This window comes from Cupressus sempervirens, chromosome 10 (genome assembly GCF_028749045.1).
Source record: "Cupressus sempervirens isolate cs-2001-9-10 chromosome 10, ASM2874904v1, whole genome shotgun sequence".
Lineage (NCBI taxonomy): Eukaryota > Viridiplantae > Streptophyta > Pinopsida > Cupressales > Cupressaceae > Cupressus > Cupressus sempervirens.
In genome coordinates, this window is record NC_143127.1 from 622,834,910 (window position 1) to 622,862,670 (window position 27,761).

The window sequence follows — 27,761 nt, forward strand, 5'->3', positions numbered from 1 at the left end:
AACATCTTGTAATCCTTGTTATTGTGCAAATGAAGCTGCGGATAGCATTCATGCACCAAATATTGCCCCGGCCCATTACCAATCTCTCCTAAGGCCCTAAGTTCCGGACTCTCATACAATCTAGCAATTAAGTAAAACAGATAGGATCCCATGTAGAATTGCCTTTGGTTTTGAACTGTTCTAAGTTGCAACTCTAAATTTTCACTTATGATCCTAGCCCAATCAAATTTTCCTTTTCCCTTTTCAATTTCATCAATGAAGAAGTACATCCAGTTTTTGAATTGCATAGCTTGAGCTAGGCCCATGATCCGGTTGAGAAGAACAATGAGATCGCCATATTCCAGCTTGAAATCTGCCACTGTAAGCTTTGTTGATTTGTTAACTCCTTTCCTTCCTTCGTGTATCCAATTCCGCTTTAGATGTGAGAAGTAGGCCTCTTGGTTACCTTGAAATGATTTGGCCGCCTGATCCACCATTACAACTGTCATGCCCTTGCTCTGGGGAATATTAAATGTCTCTTCAATTGCTTGTTTGCCAATGTTGGCCAACACTCTCTTCCCTTCGCCAAAAATGATGGATTTACTGTCTAGATCAAATTTGGATGCACACTCCATAATCAATTCCGGACAAGGCAAAGTAGGAGGAAAAGCTGCTGCATGTACAATTCCGCTCTTGTATATCCTCTTTGCCAAGGGGGATTGTCCTTCCTTTAGTCTGTCCCTCATCCGTATCATGTCCACTGTAGCGATATTAGTATCGGTTATTTTCTTCATTTTCGAGAAGAAGGAAGTTTTGGGCGTCATATCCTCTTTGTCTTTCTTAGCGTTTGCCCGCTTTGGATTCTTACTTGCACTATCATCCTCCATGCTCGTCGCCCTATTACGGGATGGTAGAGTGGTGGACCAAAAGGCAAGAAGAACCAAGTAGTGCAATTCTTAGAAAAGAGCGAAAGAATGGATGTCAGCTTAAGCACTCCTTGCAACTCTAGATGATGACTTTCACCTTAACTAATAATCTTACAGCAACTTTTCGGAACCCGGAATATGACATCAAAAAATTACAAATCCCTTTGCAAATTAGAAAACAAAGCCTCTAAGCTTATCCAACACTTGCCTTCTATGCAAAAATCAAACTTTCATATGTATCTCTTCTCCCAACAAAATTGCCCAAATCTAATATAAAAATTGCAGACCCTCTAGAAAATCAGAATTTTGTCTTCCCCAAATTTCGGCCCTCACAAAATTCGGCTAAGCATGAAAAAAAATCTGCCCTTCCACAAAATTCACCCAAGCAAAGAAGGAGCAAAATCTGTAAAATCTGCCACCTAGGGCACAAATCGCAGCCCACAAAGTGGAGCAAAAATCCCCAAAAACGCAAAAAATTTGGCCCTTAGACAAATCGCCCAACAATGGCAATGGAGAAATTGCCCAAAAATCGCCAAAAAACTGCCTTCCACCAATTTCGCCCAAGTCTGGAAATCTGCCCTTGCTTCAAATTCGCCCAAGCATGAGGAGCAAATGAATTGATGAAAATGAAATGGGAGGGGACTCCCTTTATAGCAGCTTTCACCTTCCTCCCAGGCTGGCCGACTTGGTCCTATAGAGGAAAAAAAAAACAAAATTAAAGCTAAGTTAGTGGTCCACTTTAAATACTTTGCCAAAATTTTAATTTTCTAAAATGAAAACTGCACTTTTAATTTACTAATTAACCACAAATTGCAAAACGAAATTGAATGGTGCCTTGGGGATGCTAAAAATTTCTATTTAATGAGGGTTTGCTAATTAATACATCCTTGAAGTTGAATTTTGGCTAACCAAAAGCCATTTCTTAATATTAATTTACCAATTTCATTAAATACCAAAAGCTTTCAAGGCAAATTTAATCTATTAAAGCCAATTTTTTTGCAATTTCCCTCTAAATCGATTTTGCTAAATAATTAAAATTTTATGACAAAAAATAAAATTGCCTCTAGAGTAAAAATCGATTTTGCAATTTAACTTCATCTTACAAAATTAAATTCTATTTCACCAAAAAAAATAAGATTTTCCAAGAACCTAAGTCTAACGAAAAATTTCCTTATTTGAAAATCATTCAAATTTACAATTAAATCCAAATTTTCAAAAGAAATCGTCTAAGTACAAAATTCACAATCTTATCCTGCCAAGTTGAAATCAATTTTGAACTTATTCGGCCTAAGGATAGAACTGATAGCTCTGGAAAATCAAGTTGAAACCGGGCGAAAAATACATCTAACCTTCTCCACTGGCCCTAAAGGCGATTAAAAAGGGGGTCCCCAAGATTTTGGGGCGATGTGTGAAAACCTCACAATAGAAGTGAGCTCTAATTCAGAGTCAAGTGGTTACAATAATAGCATTGAGTACTCTCCTCTCTCAGAAAACCAACAAGGAGATGACATGACAGTTACTAGTGGAGAAGAAAATGGACCGATTGATATTGAGGAAATAAGTCAAGCGCCTGAGGCCGTTGGTGATGTTTTGTTAGTTGAACCAAATCCAAATTTGGAGAGATGCACCGCACCACTATGGTTAAGGCAAATGCTTATGCCAAGAGGCAAGGTAGTAACTACCCGAACAGTTGAGGACATCCAAGGATTAATAGAAAAGGGTGATAAGCGAGAACCAAAAACAAATGGTGAAGGTAGTGGCAAATGTAATCAGGAGTGACAATGATGGTCACCAAAAGGTTCAAATTGCTATACCAATAGTCAACAAGGCATTGGATGAGATTGCAACTCAAGAATATGAAATAATAGAGCACAACTTGGGAAGAAACACAAATGACATGGAATGTGAGGAGATCTAGGAAGGTATAGCTTTAATCAGAGAAAGGTTGAGGAAGACAAATGAAAGGATTGTAAAGTTGGAGGCCAAGAACAAATATTGGAGAGATTGCCAACCTATCCAATAGTTGCACCAGATAGCCTTTCCTCAAGACAGCGGGAGCAACCTAGAAGAGATATTGGCTCAGTTACATGAAGTTAGGGATTGGATCCATGATACAATCCAAGATCGGTAGAATTTCTTGCCTTCCTTCATCTCGACATTCCAGTCATTAGTGACTATTAGAAACAAATTCAGAATATTTGAAGAGGAGTGGAAGGATTTCCTTCCAGTCAAGGATTTAGCTATTCTCAGGCTACTAGCATTCATTGGGCTACTAGAGGCATATTTGGAAAGGGCCAACTTGGTTGATGAAAGAGGATTGAGTATGGTTGAGTCTTGGTTTGTTGCCTTGACTACCAAATTGGGAACACTCGAGGAGATACAGAATATAGTTGCATAGCACAGCCCAAGTGTCGACACTTCAATTTCAACCATGATGAGCGACGTTGGGGCGACACTTGATTTTGAAGACATCAGAGAAGAGGACATTGATGAGACAAGAGTTGGATCAAGATTGGATGAGTTAGGAAAGGTTGCTATTAAGAAGAAACATTTGGGCACCCTTTCCTCCCTCAATGCCTTTATCGGATATGCAAAAGAGTATGAGAAGGACCATGAAAAGACACTACATGCAACAAGCAACATAATGAAATCGGCTGAGCTCAAAATAAAGCATACACCTTGCCCTCCCATGGAGGAAGTCAATGAAAGGCTAGCTAGGTTCATTGCCTTAGCTAAAAGAATGAAAGAAAAAGGGAGATTTATATTAGAAGATCATTTGATGTAAACCCAAGTGGTAATTTCTCTTTTTTCTAGGGTAGGACAAGTGTCTAATTTTGATTAGCCACCATTTTGGTGCCTCCTCATTGGTTGCCACTTTCCCTTTTTTTTCATTGGTCCATTGATGAGGTGCGTCTTCTCATTGGCCAATGGGGTGGCAACCCTAATTAGGGCTTCTAGGATTCAATCTGGATCGTTGGTTTTGCCTCTTTATCTCTTCCATCGATTGTACATTTTGGCCTCTATATAACGCCATTTGCTCTCATTTGTAATGGTCGGGGAAAATTGTTGCATAAGATAATGCCAAAATCGCTTTTTTTTTCCCATTGTTGTAACTTGCATGGTGATTAAGAACTTTTGGTATTGTTGCATGGTTTCTACTTCCACTAATTAGAATAAGATTTCCTTTAAAGTTGCTAAAATAGATTTCATTTCAAGTTGCTAAGTAAGATTAAGAGTAGATGGATAGTTGCATGGTAGCATTAGTGGATGTTTGATAGGGATCAATAACTAGGCCATTAGCATCCTAGCGGTTTGTTGGGAAGCCTTGTGTGGTAAACTAGTTCATTTTCCTTTAAATCATTGCATCTATGGAGGTGGAGCCACTAGTTAACTTTCATTAGATTCGATCCTCATCCATTTGCTAATCTTTCCATTCATAGGAGTAGGAGTATAATAGCAAGTAGTTAGGAGTTGGAGTTTTGAAGAGGAGAGTTAGAAAGACGTAAGTCATAAGAACATTCACCCTCCATCACCATCACCTTCTCCATCAACATCATTTGGCATTCACACCGAATGACCATCACCATCATTCCACCAAAGACCAAGTTATCTTCAAATGAATAATGTAAGCCCGCCTATGTGATTACCGGAAAATCACATCGATAACTGAGTTAGCATCCACAGGTGTAAGGAACATTGGAGTTATTCTCATGTCTTCATGAGTATTAACTCTTCAAGAGAGGAATTGAGGATTTGATATCCCATATCAAGTGTTCAATTGCTATATGTTATGTAGTGGTACAAAACTAACATCAACACAAGGTAGCCATAGGAAAAGTAGACACTAGATGAATGTTACTTCTCTTGATTTGACTCATCTCTTTGTTAGAAGGAGCTTCAACCCTTTGTAAGAAATCAACTATGTCAACGTGTCCAATCTCTATGTCAGATACTTGATCCAGAGGAGATGAGACAAGAAATGCAGTTGCACAAGCTAACTCCTTGTCATACTTGTACTTCATTTTTCCTTTGGATTTCGTAGATGTGGGCATATCTTGTGCTGCGACATAAAAATTCCAAAGGGTGAATACACCATCAGAAGATATTGACTCCATGAAGATGTTGATATTCGATTGGCAAAATGGGATGTTTCAAAGCTCTTCCATGTTTTCTAGCTGTATGGCTAAGCTTCTTTGCTTTCTTGTAATGTTCTTATCCCTTATCTGATTTTGTTTGAATAGGAGAAGAGGGTGATATACTCAACTTTCATAACGATTTATCATGTGAGAAATTTTTTAGATGGGAAATAGAAGAAATGGGCAAGTGTACTGTAACAATATAATGGTAAAGCAGTACTAAAAGTGAATGCTTTCTTTATTTTCTGGGGTTTTACTTTATTCTTCCAAATTTTTGCAGAATTCAGGAAGCCGTTGCACCATGTGCTTGGATTATATGAAGAATATTTATTTCATCAAAGTTTCTTAGTACTTCAATTTTTTACTTTTATTCTAAGAAATATTTGGAGGTTTAAAGAGACGTACAATGCAGTTGCACCACATGGTTGGATTATTTGAAAAGTATTTATTCCATAAAAGTTGCTTGTACTTGCACCCAACCTCATCTCCTTTGTCTCACATATCATGGGCAAACCACAACTAGAATGGAACCTCAGTGAATGGCATACAACTCAATACAATTAACAAGAAAATCCATATATAGTTTACATTAATTTATTTTTTGAGAGATTCACACATTTTTTATCTGAAATATAAGCTGAATGCTCTATTTACAAACTAGAATTCTAAAGTGCACTTCAGTAAAAGTTTAATTCTATTTGTCTGCTAAAATAAAATTTGGTTCTCATGCAGGCATTAGATCCAACAAAGAATCCTAAGGAGAAGGCAAAGGTTCCTAGACACAGACCTAAAGTACGAGCAAATTTGCAACAATTTAAAATCTAGCTTTCTGCTTTTAAAGAATCATTTCCATAAGATTTGTAGACACATTGTAATATATCAGTACTTCAAAACATTAAACATCAACATCATTCTTCCATGCTCAATTATAGAATGGACAGAAGCCACAGACAAGCTGCGGGAGTTCAACTTTTGAAGTCACTGAGGCAGATGGCAGCACTAAAATAATGCAGAACACCATCACTGCTGGTTATACATTAGATGAAAGCTTCAATGGACATAGTCCAGCCCTTGTAACAGGTATTATGGCATGGTATACATTAGTTTCTGTGTTTTTATTTATGGAACATTACACGAATGAATTTGATATATTGTCTTTTATGATATTTTGGTGCTTGAAAAAGAACAAGAAAGGAGAGAATTATCTGACACAAACGATGATTTTTGTATTTCAGAACTAAATGCCAGTGAAGCTGAACTCGAAAACCAGACTAAGAAGGCAAAACCAGACCAGAAGGTAATTTTGTTGCTAAACAACTTTATTAATCTTGAGTAAAAACTGTTGGTGATGGATGGAGATGAGTGGAATGATACAATTTGAGAAATACAAAAAACAAATAAATTTCTTAGCATCCAGTAATCCATTGAGACAAACCATCACACATGCTCTTGAATTCTATGAAATTCATCTAACTCATCTTGCTTATGATCGCTTGATCATCTTGCCACTTCATGCTCAATCCATTACAATTGCCTCAATATGTATAGAGATCTTTAGAAGCTTCATGGATAACTCTAGAATTCACATAGTTTGTTCCAGAACTAAGGCCGACCTGATCAACTATTTGATGTTTTTCACTCTTTGTCACTATTCTAGAATAATGTCTATCTTATTTAGATTCACTTCCAGAATTCTCTATTTCATTTATTTTTCTCATTTAATATTGGTGGCACAAATCGTATCTTCCAATACTCTCCCCTAATTTTGACCACAAATGATGCTGCATTGACAAATTCCTTTTCTTTAGACCACTGTCTTATTTTTTATTCTTTTTGGTAACTTAAAATTTATTCAAATTCTTTTTCATTTCTTGATTTCTTCAAACCATCTCTCGATCTTCAAATATTTTCTCAATCATGATGCCTTTCTCGAGGCATCCTCCAACTGCTGTGGCAGTCCTTTAGACCTTCAAAACTTTGATCTGAAACTTCCTGCAAAGTCGCTATCTGTAGATGTCTTGGTAGACAATGTTTTCCTTTGACCCAACTCATTCATCCTTCTTGAATACTCAGACCTTTCATGATTTTGATCAACAAATGAAGATTTATACTTGAATGCTTTTTTGACCATATCTGTAATATTGTGCCACTTGACCCATAATTCCATCCACAATCCATTTTTATGCAACCTATCATAGATTCATTCCTTGTCTCTTTGTTCGAATATGTCTTTACCCATAACTCCATCCACAATCCATTTTTATGCAACCTATCATAGATTCATTCCCTATCTCTTGTTCCAACATGTCTTTTCACAATGATTTATCAAAACACAGATACTACAAGGATCTCCACCACTTGTCCTTTATATGTCCTTACCTGTATTCAGACTTTTCATGATTTTGATCAACATATGAACATTTATACTTGAATGCTTTTTTGATCATGTCTATGATCTTTTGCCAACTTGATCCATAACTCCATTCACAATCCATCTTCATGCAACCTATCATAGACTCATTCTTTGTCTCTTTGTTCCAACATGTCTTTTCACAATGATTTCTCAAAACACAAGTACTGCAAGTATGTCGATCCCAACACTTTTCCTTTACATGTCCTTGCCTATGGAAATGTTTACATTAAATACACTGCTTCCCTTGATTTTATTTGCTTCAACCTGTAAAACCTGTATTAATTTTTCCTCTTCCTGCATACCAAAGACAGACATACTTTTGGTCTCACTGTTGACTCAAGAGGCTCTTTCATTCCTTGTTCACACTTAACTAATCCTTCACCTTTATATCCCATTCTTTTCAAGATCATCAAATTAATATTGTTATCAAAACAACTAACATTTGCAAAATCAATTTCATTATCATTACATCTTATTCGCTCATCTTCACACCTTTCTCACAGACAAATTTGTGATGTCCCTTTCCTAGTCTACCCTCAAATCTACCCTAAAAATCACAATGGCAGCAAAATAGAGTTAGAGTTACATCTTATCAAGTAAAATTTGTCCAAATACTGCAATTGTGGATTTGAATCCTATAATCATAACATTTTTTAGATTACAAGAATCAGGTACAACACCCCCTATAAACTACAGTGTGCTGAATAATTTTTTTAACATGATTAATGATGCTAGTGTGACACATCCTATGATACCACATGGGCTCTAGGGGGAGATTAGACCTCATGATCTTGTGCTTTACCATATAAAGCTCTTGCTAATTGAGCTAGGCCACTAACCCCCTATAATCATGACATAAGAAACAAGTACACAAACACATATAAGCTTTATTACACATAACACATATGATAGGTCTAGCCAAAGCCATTTACCACACTAAGTACAAGAGTGGAAATTTGGTCCTCTTGACCCCGGTGGCAGGCAACATAGACATCCACCTGGGGTCCATATCTAGTGGAGTACTTGTATCTGCTTTCCCTATCCATGCTTTATCTCATAAGTTTTAGTAGCCTTTGTTATAGAGTTTGAGGAAAGTTGTAATGGAGGTTCCTTGATTGCCCTATATAAGTCCAACAGTGAAACTTTGGCTCTCTTGGCCCTAGTGGTAAGAAAAATGAACATCCATTTGGGTCCCTACCTAAATGGAAATTCTCATGATTCCTCTTCCGCTTACACCACCTTCCTTCTATAATGCTAGAAATTCACAAACAGACCATTGATACATGTATCTACTATTGGCAAGTTGGATGTGTTATTGATGTCAACATGACTATCACTTGATGATGGTATGTTTATCATAAAGTTTGGATGTTCAGTCATGCTGAAAAAAAGGTCTATCGTTTAGTATGAATGTTTGCTATATTGTTTCACCAATAACAGGAAATGACATAGAAGAGTTAGTCAAGTATGTTACTGAAGATGAGTTGCTCACCTCATGGGATGCAATAGAGGTTGTCTACATGATGTATACAAAGCTTCAGATGTTGACATGATGTTTTGAGTGAGTTATGGCATCTCAAAGGAAGACTTGTTATTCATTATTTGATAGTGTAATTGAGTTATGGAGTTGCAGAGTTTGAGTTCACACAAGAAAATGTGAGAAGATCTTTGGTCGTGCAGTTGGGGAATTGTAAAGGACATAGAAACGTGTCTACCATTCAACGGGTTTGTGATTTTGATAATCCACAAGACAATTACAAGTATTTTAATAATAGCATTCTTGAGAAGGCCAAAATTACTGGCAAATTCGTAAAGAGTGATGAACTTGCTTGTTTGTTTGAGCTTTAGTGATGCCTTAGGATGATCTAGGATTATGTGCTTGATGTGCTAGCAATTAACATTGTTTACACTGATTAAGGTGACCAAGTTCAATGAATTTGAAGGAAGTTTTTGTCCTAGGCTGACGTGCTAGAAGATCATAAAAATCAGTAGAACATTTTGGGGATAGGGTTATGATCTCAAGGTGTTTGAGATGGATCAAAGATATGTTTAGAAAGCATGCAGTGATCATGATGGTTGATTTTGCTGCTAGGAGATGGATGTTTTGAGATTAGGTTTTGCTGATCTAGTTCTTGATAAATATGATGAAGAAGGTTTTGAATTTGTGTGTTGCACAAGAGATGTTTTTGTTGTAGATGCTAGGGGTTTGTTTTTAAGTTTTTTTTAGATCTACTAAAAGCTGAAGTGCTTGTCTGCATGTGGTAGAAAGAATTGCAGTGAGAGATCTGTCTGTACTTCAAGGGAGTGAACTAGTCATGATCAGATGCTAATTATAGTTCATTTCATGTAACATATTGTAGTTTGTATTGTGTTTGTAAGTCAGTGAGACTTCCTTGGATGGGTCCCTAAGGTGATTGAGTAGTGGGCTCTAGGCAGTGTGCCCGAATGCATATGTTTTCCCCTTATTGTAATAAGCCATACTTCTAACAAGGTAGTAAACTCATTATGGGTATTAGCCCCACTGGGGATTTCACCCTATTTGGATTTCTACAATAAAAATCTTTGTGTTATGTGGTGTTTTTTTCTTATTGATTTATGTGGACATGTTTTACTTTATGCCAATCAGTAACAAAGCATAAGTGAATAAGGTTTTATTGCTTTAAGGGCTTTAAGGGATTTTAAGTTGTGTTTTGGAAGTAATTGATTCAACCCCCCTTTCAGTTTCTTTCTTCTATTTCCAACAATTGGTATCAGAGCCTAGTCCCTTGAGGAAGTCTAATAGCTTGAGAGAGATCTGATGATAGCAAACAACGACAATCCTAGATTTGATGGACCAACTAAGCATTGTGTAAGAACATAATGATTGTGCATCTCAAAAGTACTGATGAAGACTGTTGGAAGATCACAAAGAACTCTCACAATCCGCAAAATCCAACTCTAGATGAAATTAGTGACGACAAGGAGAACATTATAACGAAAGAAGCTTTATCGAATACATTGACTGATGCAACAATGATTAATGTCATGGAATTGGAGACAGCTAATCAGATATGGGAGAAGCTAGAGATTCTTTATGAAGATGACAACATAGTAAAGATGGCCAAGCTGCAGAGCCTCAAAAGAAAATATGAAGTCATGAGGATGAGTGAAGATGAAAATACCTCATCCTATTGAAAAATCAATGAGATAGTGTGTGCTATTAGATGCACTGGTGGTGTACTTGATGAAGATGAAGTTGTTGCTAAAGTTTTGAGATCATTGCTTCTTGCCTATGACAACAAGGTTGCATCTATTGAAGAAATAAGGTCAGTGACGACAGTGACAAGGGCTTGTTAAATTTTGATTTAAGTGCCTTAGGTGGTGTGCTACCAAAGAATGAGACAACATTCAAGCCCCTAATGACTTGAAAGAACATTCAAATATCATATTAGAATGACAAACCCAAGAGAGGAATTGAATAGATGGGAAAGAGAGATGGAGGAGATGGAAGAAGAAGAAAAAGAGCTTGAAGAACTTGAAGCAAATTTTGAAAAAAGAATGCAATATAGAGCTCCTGCCACCAGTAAGTACAAAGGAGAAATGCCTTTTAAATTTTTTTCATATGGAAAGTTAGGACATGCATTTAGATGTCCAAATAGAGTTCTTAAGTACAAGTATAAGCCTAATCCTAGGGAAAGATGTTAGTATGCTCTTGATGATGAAGGTGTTATGATGAAGAATTTGATGAAGCTGACAATAATGATGTGAGACTCACACTCACTATCATTAAAGATGATGCAAATTCTATTACTGACATGGAAATGTCTTCTAGATTCACCAATAAAGAGAAAATTCTAATGACTCAAATTGTAAAGGGAGATAAGTGGGTAATTGATAGTGGATTCTCTCAACACATGATTGGTGACAAAAGAGAATTTGCAAGCTATGAGAAGTATGAAGGTGAAGAAGCTAATTTGTCAATACATATTCGAGGATGGGTTTGGGTACAAGAATTTGATTGGCGGATTCATGATTTAATTTTCAAATTATGATTCGTATGGATTCGTCTATATCTATATTAAAAAAAAATGCATTATATATATGAATTCGTGTGTACTTATTCCAAGTTTTCCTTGCGTGTCACTGGGGATCCATGCAGATTCACTCTAGATTCTTTAGGGTTTGCATAGATTTGTGATGGATTCCCCTAGGTCCACATGAATTCATGACAGATTAATACAGGGCCTAGATTGTCCCTATGGGTCTGTCCAATCCTACGTGAATCTAGTACATACCAATACACAAATTTGGACTTGATATGGACCCAGATCTGGTTTGTGACACAAATGCATGAATCGGGTAATGCAACGAAGAAGCAAAGTGGGGAGACAATTCTAGTGGAAAGATCAAGGGAAGATGATCTATTACTTTGGATGGCAAAAGTAACATTGAAGATGTCTTTCTTGTGGAAGGTTTGAAACATAACCTTCTAAGTGTTGGTCAATTGTTAGATGAAGGGAATGGTTTGCATTTCAAAGGTGATATATGCAAGATCCTAAATGACCATGGAAAGGAAATTTCTACTAGATCGAAGACAAGAGGTAACATATTTCTTTAAATAGTGGGTAGAAGTCTTGTTTGATTGCTCAAATAGATGAAAGTTGGCTATGGCATAAAAGATTGTGTCATGTAAACTTTGACAATATAGTTGCTATAGGTTCTGTATCTCCTGTTAGAGATTTTCTCTTGATGAAGAAGCTTGTTAACAACTTTTGCAAGGAAGTCAATTGAGGAAACTAACTAGTGTTGTGAGGGTTTCACACCATTGCCCCAAAATTTTGGGGACCCCCTTTTTTTGGGTTGCCTTGGCAAGTTTTTCAGAGTTGTCCAAAAGTTTTCGATTTAAAAATTTTACACCTTGGACGCCTTTGGGCTAGGAGGGATTTGATGTGATTTGTTTTTTCACCCGATGTTAACTTAATTTTCCGAAACATGTAATTTTATCCTTAGGCCAACCAAATTGCAAAAGCAACATTTTTTTCGATGTTTAGAACAATATTCGGCACGATAAATTTGCAAATTTTTGGACTTAGATGGATTTTTGAAAATTTGATATAATTATATAAGCTCGGACATTTTCAAGATAAATTTTAGATTTAATTGTTTTGGAAAATCTTGATTTTTTTGGTCAAAAGAGAAATTTTTGATAGTGAAATTGAAATTGGAAAATTGATTTTGAATGTTAGAAAAATGATTTCTTTTGTTTAAAAAATTAAAATTGCATTGCAAAATTGAAAGTGGATTAAATTGCAAAATCTCATTAAATTGGTTGAAATATTGCTTAGAAGATTTTTTAAATGTTGAAAGAGGTTGGTAAATTGGAATTGAAAATGGATTTTAGCTTGCTAAATTTGATTTTAATGATATTTTAATTGCCAAAACATTATTGAATGAAAATTTTGGCATCTCCTAGGCTAACCTTGTTTCTATTTTGCAATTTTTGATCAAAACCGATAATTGAATAGGCTAATTTCACTATGAGCTAAGTAATTTTAGTATGACATTTAAATCTGGGCCATTAATAAAGAGGCTAATTAAATTTTGTTTTCTTCCAAGGCAAGTCGGCCCACTTGGAGAGGCAAGAAAATTTGGTATAAGAGGGGGCTCCCCCCCTCTTGTTTCCTCATTCCTTCTTCCTCCTCCTTTGGTGAGCGATTTTCTTCTAGAAGAGCAATTTGCAGATTTGGGCGACTTTTGGGCAGATTTTCTCCTTGCTTGGCGGCATTTTCTTCTTCTACTTTGGGCGAATTTCTCCCCTAGGTCAGATTTTGGAGCAGATCTGAATTTTCCCCAGCTTTGACGATTTTTTGAGGTCTGATTTTCTTTCCAAAGGCTGAGATTTTTGCTTCCAGATTTAGGCGATTTTGCTTGGTGAAGAGGCTATGTGATCCATGGGTCTGATTTTTGGCAAGTGTGGGCAATCTCAGGAAAGTCGAAATTCTGATTTTGGCTAGGGCATCATTATTTGCATGGAGGATTGAAATTTTCGAAATCTGATCCAAATTTGAAGAGGACCTAGTTATTGGTAAAGGGGGATTTAAGAGAAAATTCTATTCATTTTAGAGGTGAAGATTGGTTTAAAGGCGGATTCTCTTTCTTGTTCTTGTCTGGTTAGTTTCCCTTATATTCTTCTTGCATTCATCATCCACCACTTCATCATTCCATTGATAGGCTGAAGTTTGGAGAGATAAGTGTAGATTTCATGATAGGACACTTGGAGAGGCAGAAATAAGTTATACCAACCTAACCACTTCATCATTTCATTGATAGGCTAAAGTTTGGAGAGATAAGTGTAGATTTCATGATAGGACACTTGGAGAGGCAGAAATAAGCTAGACCAACCTAGGTTTGAAGTTGGGAGATATAAGTGTAGTCCATCCTAAGGTAACGAAGAGGCAGAAATAAGTGGTAGTCTGACCCCTAGGTTGAAGGTTGGAGATTGATAAGTGTAGAGATAGGACTTGGAGAGGCATAAATAAGCTAAATTCCATTGATAGAAAGAAGGTTGGAGATTGATAAGTGTAGTCTATATCATTTAGAAGGAAGGGGTAAAAATAAGTGTTTAGAATGGTAGATGTTAGTGCAAGTAAGAACCCAAAGGGAACGAATACCAAAAAAGGCAAGGAAGACATGATGCCTAAGACCACTTTTTTCTCGAAAGTGAGGCGAATAAGTGATACCAATATCGGTACAGTGAACATGATACAATTAAAGGATAGCTTGAAGGAAGGACAATCCCCCATGGCAAAGAAGATCTACAAGAGCAGAATTGTATACGCATCGGCTTTCCCTCCTACCTTGCCTTGTCCGGAATTGGTAATAGAGTGTGCATCCCAATTTGATATTGTTACTAAGTCCATCATTTTTGATGAAGGGAAAAGAGTGTTAGCCAACATCGGCAGACAAGTGGTCGAAGAAGCATTTAATATACCCTAGTATAAAAGCATGACAGTGGTAATGATGGATCAGGCGGCTAAGCTATTTCAGGATAATCAAGAGGCCTACTTCATTCATCTAAAGCATAATTGGTTACACGAAGGAAAGAAGGGAGTCACCAAGTTATCAAGGCCCACCAAGTTAGATTTCAAATCAAAGTACGGTAATCTCATTGTGCTTCTCAGCCGAATCATGGGCATAGCTCAAGGTATGCAATTCGAGAACTGTATGTACTTCTTTATCGATGAAATTGAAAATGGAAAGAGAAAACTTGATTGGGCTAGGATTATAAGCGAGAATTTAGAGTTGCAACTTAGGATCGTGCAAAATCAAAAGCAATTCTATATGGGATCCCTATCTTTTCTATCTAATTGTGAGACTATATGAAAATCCTGGACTTAAGGCCTTAGGAGTGATTGGTAATGGGCTGGGGCAATGTTTGGTGCACAAGTGCTATCCACAGCTTCATTTGCACAACACCAAGGATTATAAAATGTTTGATGATGCCTTTGCCATGAAGACAGTAAGGGTATTGCAAGGGACACCCGCTAAGAGGCTCTCATTGGAAGCAAAAGCAAAAGTTAAGAAGTATGGGAGTTGGTTCATCCAATTTTCGCAATTCACATATATTAGAGTAGAAGGAAGTACAGTTTGTCCCAAGAGACTTCCAAGGTACCCACTCGATAAGGTAGTTTTGATAGAGTTGGCTAGGCAACTTGAGCATTATGACAAAATGATGAAACTTAAAGGTGAGACATGGATTACCTTCTCATTTGGAACTGACAATGATAGTTGCCCCAATTCTGTTGCCTTTGCAGCTGTGGAGAAAGAGTTAGAATGGTATCATCTAGGATGGTATAGAGCAATGCAAGGATTCGATCCTAATGGTCTTATCAAAGCATCTCACGGAAATACATTTAAACATGTTCCTACTATAGAAGATTTTTGGACCAATGCCCAGGATGACTTTCATGTGAGAAAGACAGCTTTCTCAAGATTGTCAATGAACATGATGAGGGCAATCAGATCGAGAGACCTTGATATTCCCAATCAACTAGAAGATGATGAAAATGTGCTAAGAGAAGATTATGATACAGCGGATGGAACAAAATTGGGTCTAGTGGATTGGGATGATCATCAGGATCCTTCCTTAGAGGTAGTTACAAGGACAGTTGATCTGCACACCGAGTCATGGTACAATGAGAAGTTAAAGCAATTACAAAGTTGGAAGGTACGCCTTACTTATGGGAAGATGAAACTAGAGAAAGGTCCATCAGAGTTAATTGGACAGAAAGGTGAAGGCAGTAGCCAGCAACAAAGAGTAGCTAAGAGCAAGAAGAGAAGTTTGGAGGTTGAGGAAAGTAAGGAACATCAAGAACCTCCAGCAAAGAAACATAATGCAGCACTGTCAAGGGAGAGCATAATTGAGGCTAAAAGCCAAGAGGATAATACAAGTGGACAAGGGGTCACAGTAGAGGTGAGCTTTGATTCAAGTCAAGTGGTTACAGTGACAGTACCGAGTACTCTCTTCTCTCGGAGAACCAACATGGAGATGATATGATAGTCATTAGTGAAGAAGAGGATAGGCCAATTGATAGAGTAAATAAGCCAGGCACTCGAGGCCATTGGTGATGCTTTGCTAGTCGAACCGAATCTAGATTTGGGGAGATGCACTGCACTGCTATGGTTAAAGCAAATGCTTATGCCAAGAGGTGAGGTGGTGACTATCCGGATAGTTGAAGATATCCAAGGATTAGTGGAAAGGGTGATAGCGAGAACCAAAAACAAATTGCAAAAATAGTGGCAAAGGTAATCAGGAGTGATGATGACGGTCATTGAAAAGTTCAGATTGCTATACCAACGGTTAGCAAGGCATTGGATGAGATTGTAGCTTAGGAATATGAGATAGTTGAGCATAACTTGGGAAGAATCACAGATGACATGGAATGTGAGGAGATCCACGAAGGCATGGTTTCAATCAGAGAAAGGTTGAGGAAGGCATATGAAAAGATTGTGAAGTTGGAGGCCGAAAATAGTTATTGGAGAGATTGCTAGCCTATCCAACAGTTGCACCAGATAGCCCTTCCTCAAGACAGTAGGAGCAACACAGAAGAGATATCGGCTCAGTTGCACGAAGTCAAGGATTGGATCCATGGTACAATTCAAGATGGGTGAAGTTTCTTGCCTTCCTTTATCTCAACATTCAAGTCATTGGTGGATATTAGAGACAAATTCAGAACATTTGAAGGGGAGTGGAAGGATTTCCTTCCAGTCAAGGACTTGGCCATTCCCAGGCTACAGGCATTTGTTGAGCTACCAGAGAAATATTTGGAAAGGGCCAACTTGGTAGATGAGGGAGGAATGAGTAAGGTGGAGTCTTGGTTTGTTGCCTTGACTATTAGATTGAGAATACTTGAAGAGATACAGAACGAGATTGCACAACACAGCCCAAGCATTAACACTTCCATTTCAACCATGATGAGCGATGTTGGGGTTGCACTTGATTTTGAAGATATCAGAGAGGGGGATGTCAAGGAGGCAAAATTTGGATCAAAGTTGGATGAGTTGGGGAAGGTTGCCATCAAGAAGAAACATTTGGGCATCCTTGCCTCCATCAATGCTTTTATCGGATATGCGAAAGAATATGAGAAAGATCATGAGAAGACACTACAAGCAGCAAGCAACATGATGAAATGAAGCATACATTTTTCCCTCCCATGAAGGAAGTCAATAACATGCTAGCCAAGTTCATCACTTTGGCTAAAAGGATGAAAGAAAAGGGTAGAACTATATTAGAAGATCATTTGATGTAAGCCCAAGTGGTAAATTCTCCTTCTTCTTGGGTAGGATAGTTGTCAAATTCTAATTGGCTACCATTTTGGTGCCTTCTCATTGGTTGCCACTTTTCTTTTTTTCTCATTTGTCCATTGATGAGGTGGCATCTTCTCATTGGCCGATGGGGTGGCAACCCTAATTAGGGTTTCTAGGATCCAATTTAGATTGTTGATTTTGCCTCTTAATCTCTACCGTTGGTTGTAATTTTGGCCTCTATATAAGGCCATTTGCTCTCATTTGTAAAGGGTTGAAGAAAATTGTTGCTATGATAATACCAAAATTGCTTCTTTTAATCATTGTTGTGACTTGCATGGTGATTAAGAACACTTGGTGTTATTGCATGGGTTCTACTTCCAATAGTTAGAATTAGATTTCCTTTAAAGTTGTTAAAGTAGAATTTGTTTCAAGAAAGTTAGTAAGAGTAAAAGTAGATGGATAGTTGCATGGTGATATTAATGGATGTTGGATAGGGATCTATAACTATGTCGCTAGCATCCTAGCAGCTCATTAGGAAGCCTTGTGTGGTAATTTAGTCTTTTTTCCTTGAATCATTGCATCTACGGAGGTAGAGTTGCTAGTTAGCTTTCATCAAATTCGATCTCTGTCCATTTGCTAATCTTTCCATTCATAGGAGTAGGAGTAGAGTAGCAAGTAGTTGATTGGTCGGATTTCATTCTAAGAAAGTTAGGAAGGCATAAGTCATTTGAATACACCCTCCACCATCACTACCACCATCAACATCATCTGGCACTCGTACAAAATCATCACCATCACACCAAAAGTCCAAATTATCCTTGAATGAACAATGTAAGGTCGCCTATGTGATTACCAACAAATCACATCGATATAATTGAGTTAGTATCCATAGGTGTAAGGAACATTGGAGTTTTTTCTCATGTCTTCATGAGTATTAACTTTTCAATAGAGGAATTGAGAGTTTGATATCCCATATCAAGTATTCAATTGCTAAATGTTATGTAGTGGTACAAAACTGACATCAACAACTAGGTCCACTCTTTACTTTGAAAAAGGAAACTCCAAGAGATTACTTGATCTCATTCATATTGAATTTTATGGTCCTATACAGACAAGAAGCTTTCTAGGAGATAGGTATTTTGTGCTATTTATAGTTGATTACTCAAGTATGATATGGGCAACCTTTTTGAAGAAGAAATATGAAGTTTATGATAGACTCAATATCTTCAAGGCATTTGTTGAAAATGATACAGGTCAAAAGATTAAGAAGTTGAGATTAGATACTGGAGGGGAGCACATATTAAGCCAGCTCAATTTATTTTGTGAACTACATGATATCAGATGTGAGTTAGTTGCCCTTAGAACATCTCAACAAAATGATATGCGAGAGCGCATGAACACAACAATTTATGAAACAACAAAGACCATGTTGTTGGAAAGGAATGTTCTAAAGTTGTTTTGGAGAGAAGATTGAGCATTGCATTCCACACACTCAACCACACAAATCAGAGATGGAACTGGTAAGACACCTCGTGAACTCTGGAATGGACATACACCTACTGTCAAGTATTTAAAGATTTTTTGTAGTAAATGTTATGTTAAAAGTGTTACAAGCTAGGGTTGTCATTACACTAAAAGATCAACCTATTAATGCCCAATACAACCGTTAGACTTATAGAACATAAGAGGCAGTTAAGCCATGTCACGAATCTCGAAGGGGAATGTTGGCAGTTAGTCCAACAATTCCCCCCTCAGCGTTACCCGAGGAGATTCGAACCTGTGACCAAGCTTTGATACCACTTGTTACAACCAGGGTTGCTGTTATACCAAAAGATCGACTTGTTAATGCCCAATACAACCACTAGACTTATAGAACATAGGACGCAGTTAAGCCATGTCATGAATCTCAAAGGGGAACATTGGCGGTTATGTAGTATTCCTCAATGCAGAGGCTTGGTGACGACCGTCTGGATGGCCATAAAACGCCTAGGATGAGGGTTGTATGGTGTGGGGATCTCAGTAGTGGTCGTACAGAGGCTGTATTGTGGCCGTACAGTGAAAGGTGTGCAGTTATGGAGGATGTATGGTGATTGAGGTGTGCCGTATGGTGTCAAGGATGATCGTATGGTGGTCAAGGTAGATGTATGGTGGTGAGGGATGGGTTTGGCATACGGTGTGAGATGAGATGGCCGTACGGCAAGCCGTACGAAGTGAGGATGGAAGACAAGATGAATGTACAGAGATGTAGGTGGAGGGTGAAGGCCGTATAACCAAAAAAGGAGTTCGAGAGGTAAAGGAAGTGGTACAGATAGATATTTGAGCTCACGGTGACAACACTCTTGTTCAAACACAAGCAAAAAGATTTTTATGGAAGCCAGATGCGATAGTAGAGACTCAATACAGATAATTCCTTCAAGAAATATATATTGCCGAAAGATGATACTCCGATTTGCCAGATTCAAGCGAAGTGTTACAAGTGACGGAATAGGGTAAGGGTTGAATCCCACCGAAATCAGAAGAGCCAAATAGGGAGGGTCTTTCACTTCCGAAATGGAAAACAACAAAGAATCCCAACAGGAATTTGCAGTACAGAGAAAATAATCCAAAATTGCATACCAAAGACAATCTACATGCCGTGCTTAAATACCCATCGGGGACAACTTTCCGAGGGTGTACAAAGATAGCCAACAGCGGCACAACTACGGAAACAAAATAAAAATGGGTCTGAGATACAGTAAATCAATTGGCCTGTTACAATAGTTTGATAAAATGATTCATTTTATAACAGGAACATTATAGGTTAGTTCAAAAAAAAGTAATGAGGATATAAGCAAGTTTGATGCAAGAAGTGATGAGGGGATTTTCCTTGTTTACTCTACTCAAAGTAAGCTTTATTTTCTACAACAAAAGATTGAATAAGCTGGTAGAAAGCACAAATGTCAAAGTGGATGAAAGTCTCGAGAACCTGACAAGATGTAGTGAGAATGAGTATCAAAAGGACAATGATGATCAAAGACAACTAGAGCAAGTGCCAAATACAGATCTAAATACAACTAACATCATAGAAGATGAAGCATACACAAGTGGAGAAGATGAACAAGAAAAGAAATCTGTGACAAGGCAAAGACTCCAAGATATGTAAGACTCAACCATAATAAGAACAGATCATTGGGGACAAAAACAAAGGGGTTTAGACAAGAAGAAATGTTGTGCAGAATCAGGTATGTCTAATGTCTCACACTAAACCAAAGGATGTAGAAGAAGGATTTCAAGGTGATGATAGGACTGGTCAAAGGATGAAGTGTAAAATGCTGAAAATAATCAATCTTGTTCAGAATTAGAAGTTGACTCAAATGCTGATGATTTGACTAGAACCATCAAGGAAGAAATTGCCACCACAAACAATCATATTGAGAATCTCATGCTTAAAGCTAATACACTTAAGGTGATATTGGAAAATGAGAACAATGGTGTTAGAATTGTGGAAGATCAGTTTTCTAGGACTCAACAACACAAACATGAAATTAAAAGACAAATGAGGAGTGAAAAGAAGTGTGAAGAAGAGAAGATGAACCAAGACAAAGAAAAGAACATGGAAGAAAGGAGGAAGACTCAAGAGAAGAAGAAAAAAAGGGCAAGGAACAAGACTAGAAACAAGAAGATTTTAGACAAAGGACCCAAGCCTAAGAAACTCAAGGGCAAGTGTTCTAATTATGGGAAGTATGGAAACAAGGTTGTTGATTGCAGAAAAGAAGATCATCCGTGGATAAGGAAGAACAAAAGGGGCATCCACAACTCAAGCATGTGGAATAATATGAAAAGACTCGATGAAACTGTAAAAAGGAAAATGAGCAGATGTCCAAGTGCCTTGTTAAAAGGAGATGACAGTGGTCAAAGGACTGTTGTACGCTTGAGGTACAATGAATCTGAACATGTTACCTCGCAGAAACAAGAAAGAAAGCAATAGAATCTTAGCATGAAGGGTCAAGGGAGTGAAGAAGTGCAATAAAAAAAGAAGCTTAATGCTATAAAGAAAGGCTTGAGCGTAAGAAGAATAAAGAAGAAAGGAAATAAGTTTAGACGTGGGAAGAATCACAAGAAAGGAAGCAAAACGAAGATGGGAAGAAAGCAAAATTCTGGAAGCAAGTCCAAAAGAGGGATGCTTAAGGATACTTTTGTGTATCTCAGTGGCAAGTTAGGGGTGGTTATGCCTCCTGATTCGAACTAAGATGCAAGAGGTTGCACCAATCCAATGTGCTTAAAGGAAATATCTTTCAAACTAGATTAATATATGAGGGCTGCTACCCAGGGGGGAGTAGACAACATGATGGGTCAAGAAGTAGTGTGCATGGAAACGTGGAATGTGTTTGAAGATGATCTGCAATATGTGCAAATGTTTGGACAACAACTACTACTGAAGGGTATATGATATGCCAGCTGTTGGATGTGCTCTAAGATTTCAAGAAGACATGTGACAGAAGGAAAGGAGAGCTTGGCAAACAAGGAGAAGCAAAGAAGGAAAAGAAAACAAATATTGATGAGATGGGTCAAGTTGAGTGCAAGTGCTGATGACACACCCTTTTTTATTGATGTCAAAGGGGGAGAGAGACAGATGTGAAAAACAAGTCAGCATGTAAAAAGAGGAGAAAGTGAGAAGAGACTGGTGAGAGTCAAATGTCAGCAAGTAAGAAGAGAAGACGCAGATGCAAGTATTCAAGCAATTGTTGTAGAGAAGAGAGAGCAAGTTCATATACTTGCACATAAGAAAGTGTTTTCAACTGTAGAAGAGAACAGTGCACATCCAAAGGGGAGCAGTATCAGATCTGCGTCAAAGAGACTTTGAAAGATAATGATGTATTTCAGATATTGATTGTTAGAACTATTGGTTGCTGCTTGCATTACTTGTTTTTCCCATCACATGTTGCCATCAATACCAAAGGGGGAGATTGTTGGCAAGTTGGATGTGTTTTCATTAACGTCAACATGTCTATCACTTGATGATAATATTTTTATCAAAAAGTTTGGATGTTCATTCATGCAGATTACATGTCTATCACTTAGCATGATTGTTACTTAAACTCTTTCACCAATAATAGGGAAAGAGTCGGAAAAGTTGTGCGAGTATATTATGAAAGATGAGGAGTTGCACACATCACAGGATGGTGTAGAGGTTGTCTACATGATGTATGCAAAGTTTCAGATGTTGACATGAAGTTTTGAATGAGTTACGCCATCTCAGAGGAAGACTAGTTATTTCACTGTATGATAGTGTAATTGAGTTACGGAGTTGCAAAATTTGAGTTCAGACAAGTGTTAAGAAGTATACTTTAGACACAATTGAGAGGGATGGGGGTGAATCAGTTGTGAATAAATAAGTAAATCCAAACTTATAAAATTGATCACCAACAATTAGAACAATGCAGATCAACAATACGAAACCATAAACCATAGCACAATGATTTTGTTGACTAGGGAAAATGTAAAATTCCAGAAATATATTTGTAAATAGACAGGTGTGTAGGTATATAGAGATTGCCAATACCCTGATTTTTATTCTGAGATTCTCAAATTTTGTTATAATTAATTACAGCCAGCAATTATTTGTGGTCCTTAATGAATGCTTCAAACAAATAGCAAATCAAAGTAAATGCTGGAGATAATGGCTACATAGATACTAAGAAATATTAAATTAATGATGCACCTGTAGCAACGTGTGGCTATTCAGAACTAGACCAATTGCATTACAATATTCAATATCTCCAATCCAAACATGATGAAATATTATTTTCCGCCATACTCCACAACTTCAATGCTGTCCTTTCCAGAAACTGAATTCTTTTTGTATTTCCAACTTACTCCAGTCACGTGGCTCAATGGAGTAATCAGATACGAATATCCAATGCCAAGTCTGCACGCACTCAAACTCTATATCTCCTGATGCCCTTCTGCCTCCAGCGAATGAAAGAAACCACGTATCGGGCCTTTCTATAATTGACAAATTCCACCGTCAGGCTTCTTTCCAACTATACGAGGATTCTTGATTTCTCCCATTGCAATGGATAAACAAATTTTTAATTTGTTATTTCCTCTCCATCCATGATTGATTGATGGGACAAGAACTTGGCAAATGACTGAGTTCAAAGGGACGACCAACTATTTGATATTCCTGATATGCATAACCCAACATCCCGATATGCATAATCCAACATATCCGCAATTGTTCTCTAACTTCTACTAGGCCAGACGGACTTCCTGACAAAAGGAATTCAATTCTTCAATCTCAACAATGTGTGAAATGCTTATTTCATTCCCGCCTCATAAAATTCCAAACTAGCAATTTAAAGGCACTCAATTCTACATTCCCATGTGCAACTGCCAACTGAATCTGGGAACCACTTATTAACAATAGGTAACTAGGAAATATTTTCAAATATTTAATTAATTTATATTATTTCATTAAGAATTGAAACTAATATAAAATAATTAATATGATAAATATATGTGTACTTATCTTCATAAAGATAGTCTTGGAGGGACATTACAAATCTCCCCTTCCCCATGTTGATTGCCCATAAGCAATTGTACATTTGGATGATGTAGCACCTGTTCGCCTTCCCATGTAGCATCATCCACTAGCAAATTCTTCTATTGTACTAGATATTCCTTGATAGATTGATTACACAATTGCCTTTCTCGTTCATCCAGAATTTCTTCGGGTATGATTTCCAATTTTCCCTCGAAATCCAAGGGTGGTAATTCTTCTGATACTATCACCTATTTTTCCAAGGCCTTTTTAAGACGAGACATGGAAAATATTATGTATACGACTGCCCTTCGGTGAATTCAGTTCATAAGTGATGTTGCCAATTTTCCTAACAATCTGGTAAGGTCCATAGAAGCAAGGCTTCAATTTTTCAGCTCCACTACGTTTGAGCAAAGATTTTCGATATGGCTGCAACTAAAGATACACCAACTCTCCTTCAAAACTGTGCTTGATACATTTTCTATTTGCATAATTTTTTTTTTGATTTTGTGTAGTTTGTAAGTTTTCCTTAAGTGCTTTTAAAATATCCTGACAATCATGAAGCCAATTCTAGGACTTGGGCAAATGATTGGTGTCAAAAGAAAGATCAACAAAAGATAAAGTATCATACTCATATAAAGCCTTGAATAGAGTCATACCAATAGACATATTGTAGCAATACTCTCCCAAATGTAACCATTGAATCCAAGCCTTTTGATGCCTCGCAACATAATTGCGGAGGCACCCTTCAACCCATTTGTTTACAATTTCAGTATGACCATCTGTTTGTGGGTGATAGCTGGTGCTGTGATTCAACTCTATACCTGTTAACCTGAATGATTCCTCCCAAAAGATGTTGAGAAATCTACTGTCTTGATCACTGATTATATTCTTTCATAAACCATGTAAGCGGAAAACTTCCTTGAAAACTAGTTTTGAGATCTGAACAGCTATAAACTTTGTAGTGATAGAAAATAAATGCGCAAATTTCGTTAAACCTGTCAACTATTACAAAAAAGTAGTCTTAACCTTGTGCCTGGGGTAATCCAGTAATGAAATCCATAGAAATACTTTCCCACTTCTATCCTGGAATAGGTAAAGGCTGTAATAATCCCGCTAGATATGTGTGTTCGGATTTATTCTGCTGACAGGTAATGCATGCCTTGACATACCGCAACAAATCTCCCTTGAGCCCTTTCCATGTGAATCATTCACGGATTTTCTTGTAAGTTTTAAAATATCCTGGATGTCCTGCCAAGGGTAGATCATGAACTACCTACATGATTCTTAATTTAAATTTAGAACCCAGAACCACAAAAATTATATATTTGTAGTAAACAATATCATTTACAATCTTGTATCTATCATCCTAAACATTCCCATCCAATAAATTACAAGAAAATGAGTTTTTAGAATATTCCACTAATAGAAGAGATTTCCAATCAACTGTTACCCTTGATATAGCATTTATTTTAGGCTTTCTGCATAAAACATTGACAACCACATTGTTCTTACCTTTAGCATATTCAATTTCAAAATCATAAGCTTGGATCTTACTGATCCACTTTTGCTGCCTATCATTCAAATCTTTTTGACTCAAGAAATATTTCAACAATTATGAATTGTTCTAACCACAAATCTACCACCAACTAAATACTGACGAAATTTAGCCAATGCATGCAATATTGCCAGCATTTCCTTATCATAGATTGCATATAATCTTTTAGCACTATTGAGTTTCCTACTCTCATTGGCTATAGGATGTTTATTTTCGATTGAAACTGCTCCTATTCCTCCACCAAAAGCCTCACATTTTAATACAAAAGGCAGATTAAAATCTGAAAGTGCAAGAACTGGGCAAGAGCTCATTACCTCTTTAAGTTTATCAAATACCTATTGTGCTTCCTTAGACCATCTGAACGTCCCCTTTTGGTAAGATCTGTCAGTGGGACTCTAAGCTATGAGAATTCTCTAACAAATCTCCTGTAATAGCTGCATAAGCCAAAGAAACTCCTGAAATCTGAAAGATTTTGTCGGGGTGGCCAATCCAAAACGGCTCTAATCTTCTCTTGATGTACCTGCACACCTTCAGCACTGATCATGTGACCCAAATATAATTTTTTTATCATACCAAATTCACATTTAGAGGCTTTTGCATAAAGAGACTACGATTCCATTTTACACAAAATCTCATCAATATGTCTCAAGTGTTCCTCCCAAGTTTTATTGCAAATCGGTATATCATCAAAGAAAACCAACAAAAAATTCTTCAGCTATTCATTAAAAATATGATTCATACAAGATTGAAATGTTGCCAAAGCATTTGTCAATCCAAAAGGCATGACTAAAAGCTCATAATGACCATAATGAAAATGGAAAGTAGTTTTATGAATATCTCGTTCCCTTAGCTTAATCTAATGATACCCTGACCTCAAATCAATTTTAGAAAAATACATAGCACCATGTAATTCATCTAACAATTCATCAATTCGGGGAATCAAATACCTGTTTTTTATGGTCTTTTTATTGAGGGCACGGTAATCTATACACATGCATAGAGTCCCATCTTTCTTTTTAACCACTACTATGGATGAAGCAAATGGACTTGAGTTGGGCCTGATATGCCCCATATCCAACAACTCCTTAATAGTCTTTTCTATTTCATCTTTGAATGCCTTAAGATGTCTGTATGGAGTAGTGATGACTAGTTTTGCCCCTTCTTCTAGTTCAATAGTATTTTCAAAACCTCTAGCCAAAGGTACTCTTGGGGGTTATAACAGTGAAAACCAAACTATGTGAATCTAAAATTTGCAACAAATCATCTTGATAATGTTTAGATTCAAAACCTATTACCTTGGTGGAGATAAAACATAGTGTTGGCCATGCAACATCACCATGATAGAAAATAACCTCCATTTTGTTAGTAGAGACAGTCTTGGGTCAACTATTTGACATTCCCCTGAGAATTACCTTATAGTCCATCAATTTTGAAAGAAAACTCCATAGGTTTGAAACTTTGAGAATATTTATCCAAAGTTTCCATTCATTGAATTCCCAAGATAACATTAGTATTAGCCAAATCAATAATATAGAAATCATATGTCATAGTATAATTACCAAGAGCAATACTTAATTGAGGAACCTTATGTGTGCTTACTAAATTAGTACCACCGGCTACTCGGACATTAAATCTTTCATGTTTCTCTGTATGTAAGCCACGGTTTTTTACTAAGAGCAACATCAATGAAATTATGTGTAGCTCCATTATCTAGCATAACTATTACCCATTGTCCCTATAAAACCTCTCTTACTCTAAAAATACAACAATTTTTTGTCTCTTAGTAATCTCAGTTACTAGGATTGCTAACTTCTCAAATTTAGAAATGTATTGTTCCACTATCCTTGTTTGTTTAAGCTGAGTTAAATTCTTAAGATAAAGTTCAAGGTCCTTAGAATCAAACCTATCTACGAGTCCCTTGATGAAGGTAACACGTGCTAATCTGGTTATGACCCAAGGTTATTTGCCCATGGTGCCAACATTAGTGTGCCACCCCTTCTAAATGCAAAGCTGCATATTTGATTGCTTCATCTTCCATCTTAGAGTTTAATTGAAAGTAGTTGTCAACTTTTTGCACCCAAGCTTTGGCAGTTGTTTTTCCTAATCCATCAAAATAAGGGATTGACATCTTACCAAATTTTCTCTATAATTCTTGTAACCCCGCTGTCCTTTAGCCCTATGTTTCATCTTGACATCCAAGTATTCTCTAAAAGTCATTGGTGATCTAAATTCATTCCTTGATTGTATCCAATCCTGGTATATTTCTTCTTGTAATTCTATAATAGAGGGATCTCTTTTAGGCTGTAGATTCCTAGGGGTGAAAGTAGGCATGAAAGACCTGGAGGTTATAGAACCCTCGGACTGGTTATTTATGAATGATCCACCTGACCATCATTTCTCCCTCCATTATTCTGATGATTAAGATTGTGAATCATAAACT

General features: G+C 37.1%; 1 protein-coding gene across 1 annotated transcript in view; it reads left to right on the plus strand.

Annotated features, from left to right (window-relative positions):
- The window catches only part of LOC149535376 (uncharacterized), a 116,302-nt gene that overhangs the window by 74,598 nt on the left and 13,943 nt on the right, over positions 1-27,761 (plus strand). Inside the window, exons 20-22 of the mRNA XM_089805784.1 lie at positions 5,774-5,833; positions 5,974-6,121; positions 6,277-6,338. Coding sequence (XP_089661910.1) covers positions 5,774-5,833; positions 5,974-6,121; positions 6,277-6,338 — 270 coding nt within the window. The remainder of the gene's footprint in view (positions 1-5,773; positions 5,834-5,973; positions 6,122-6,276; positions 6,339-27,761) is intronic.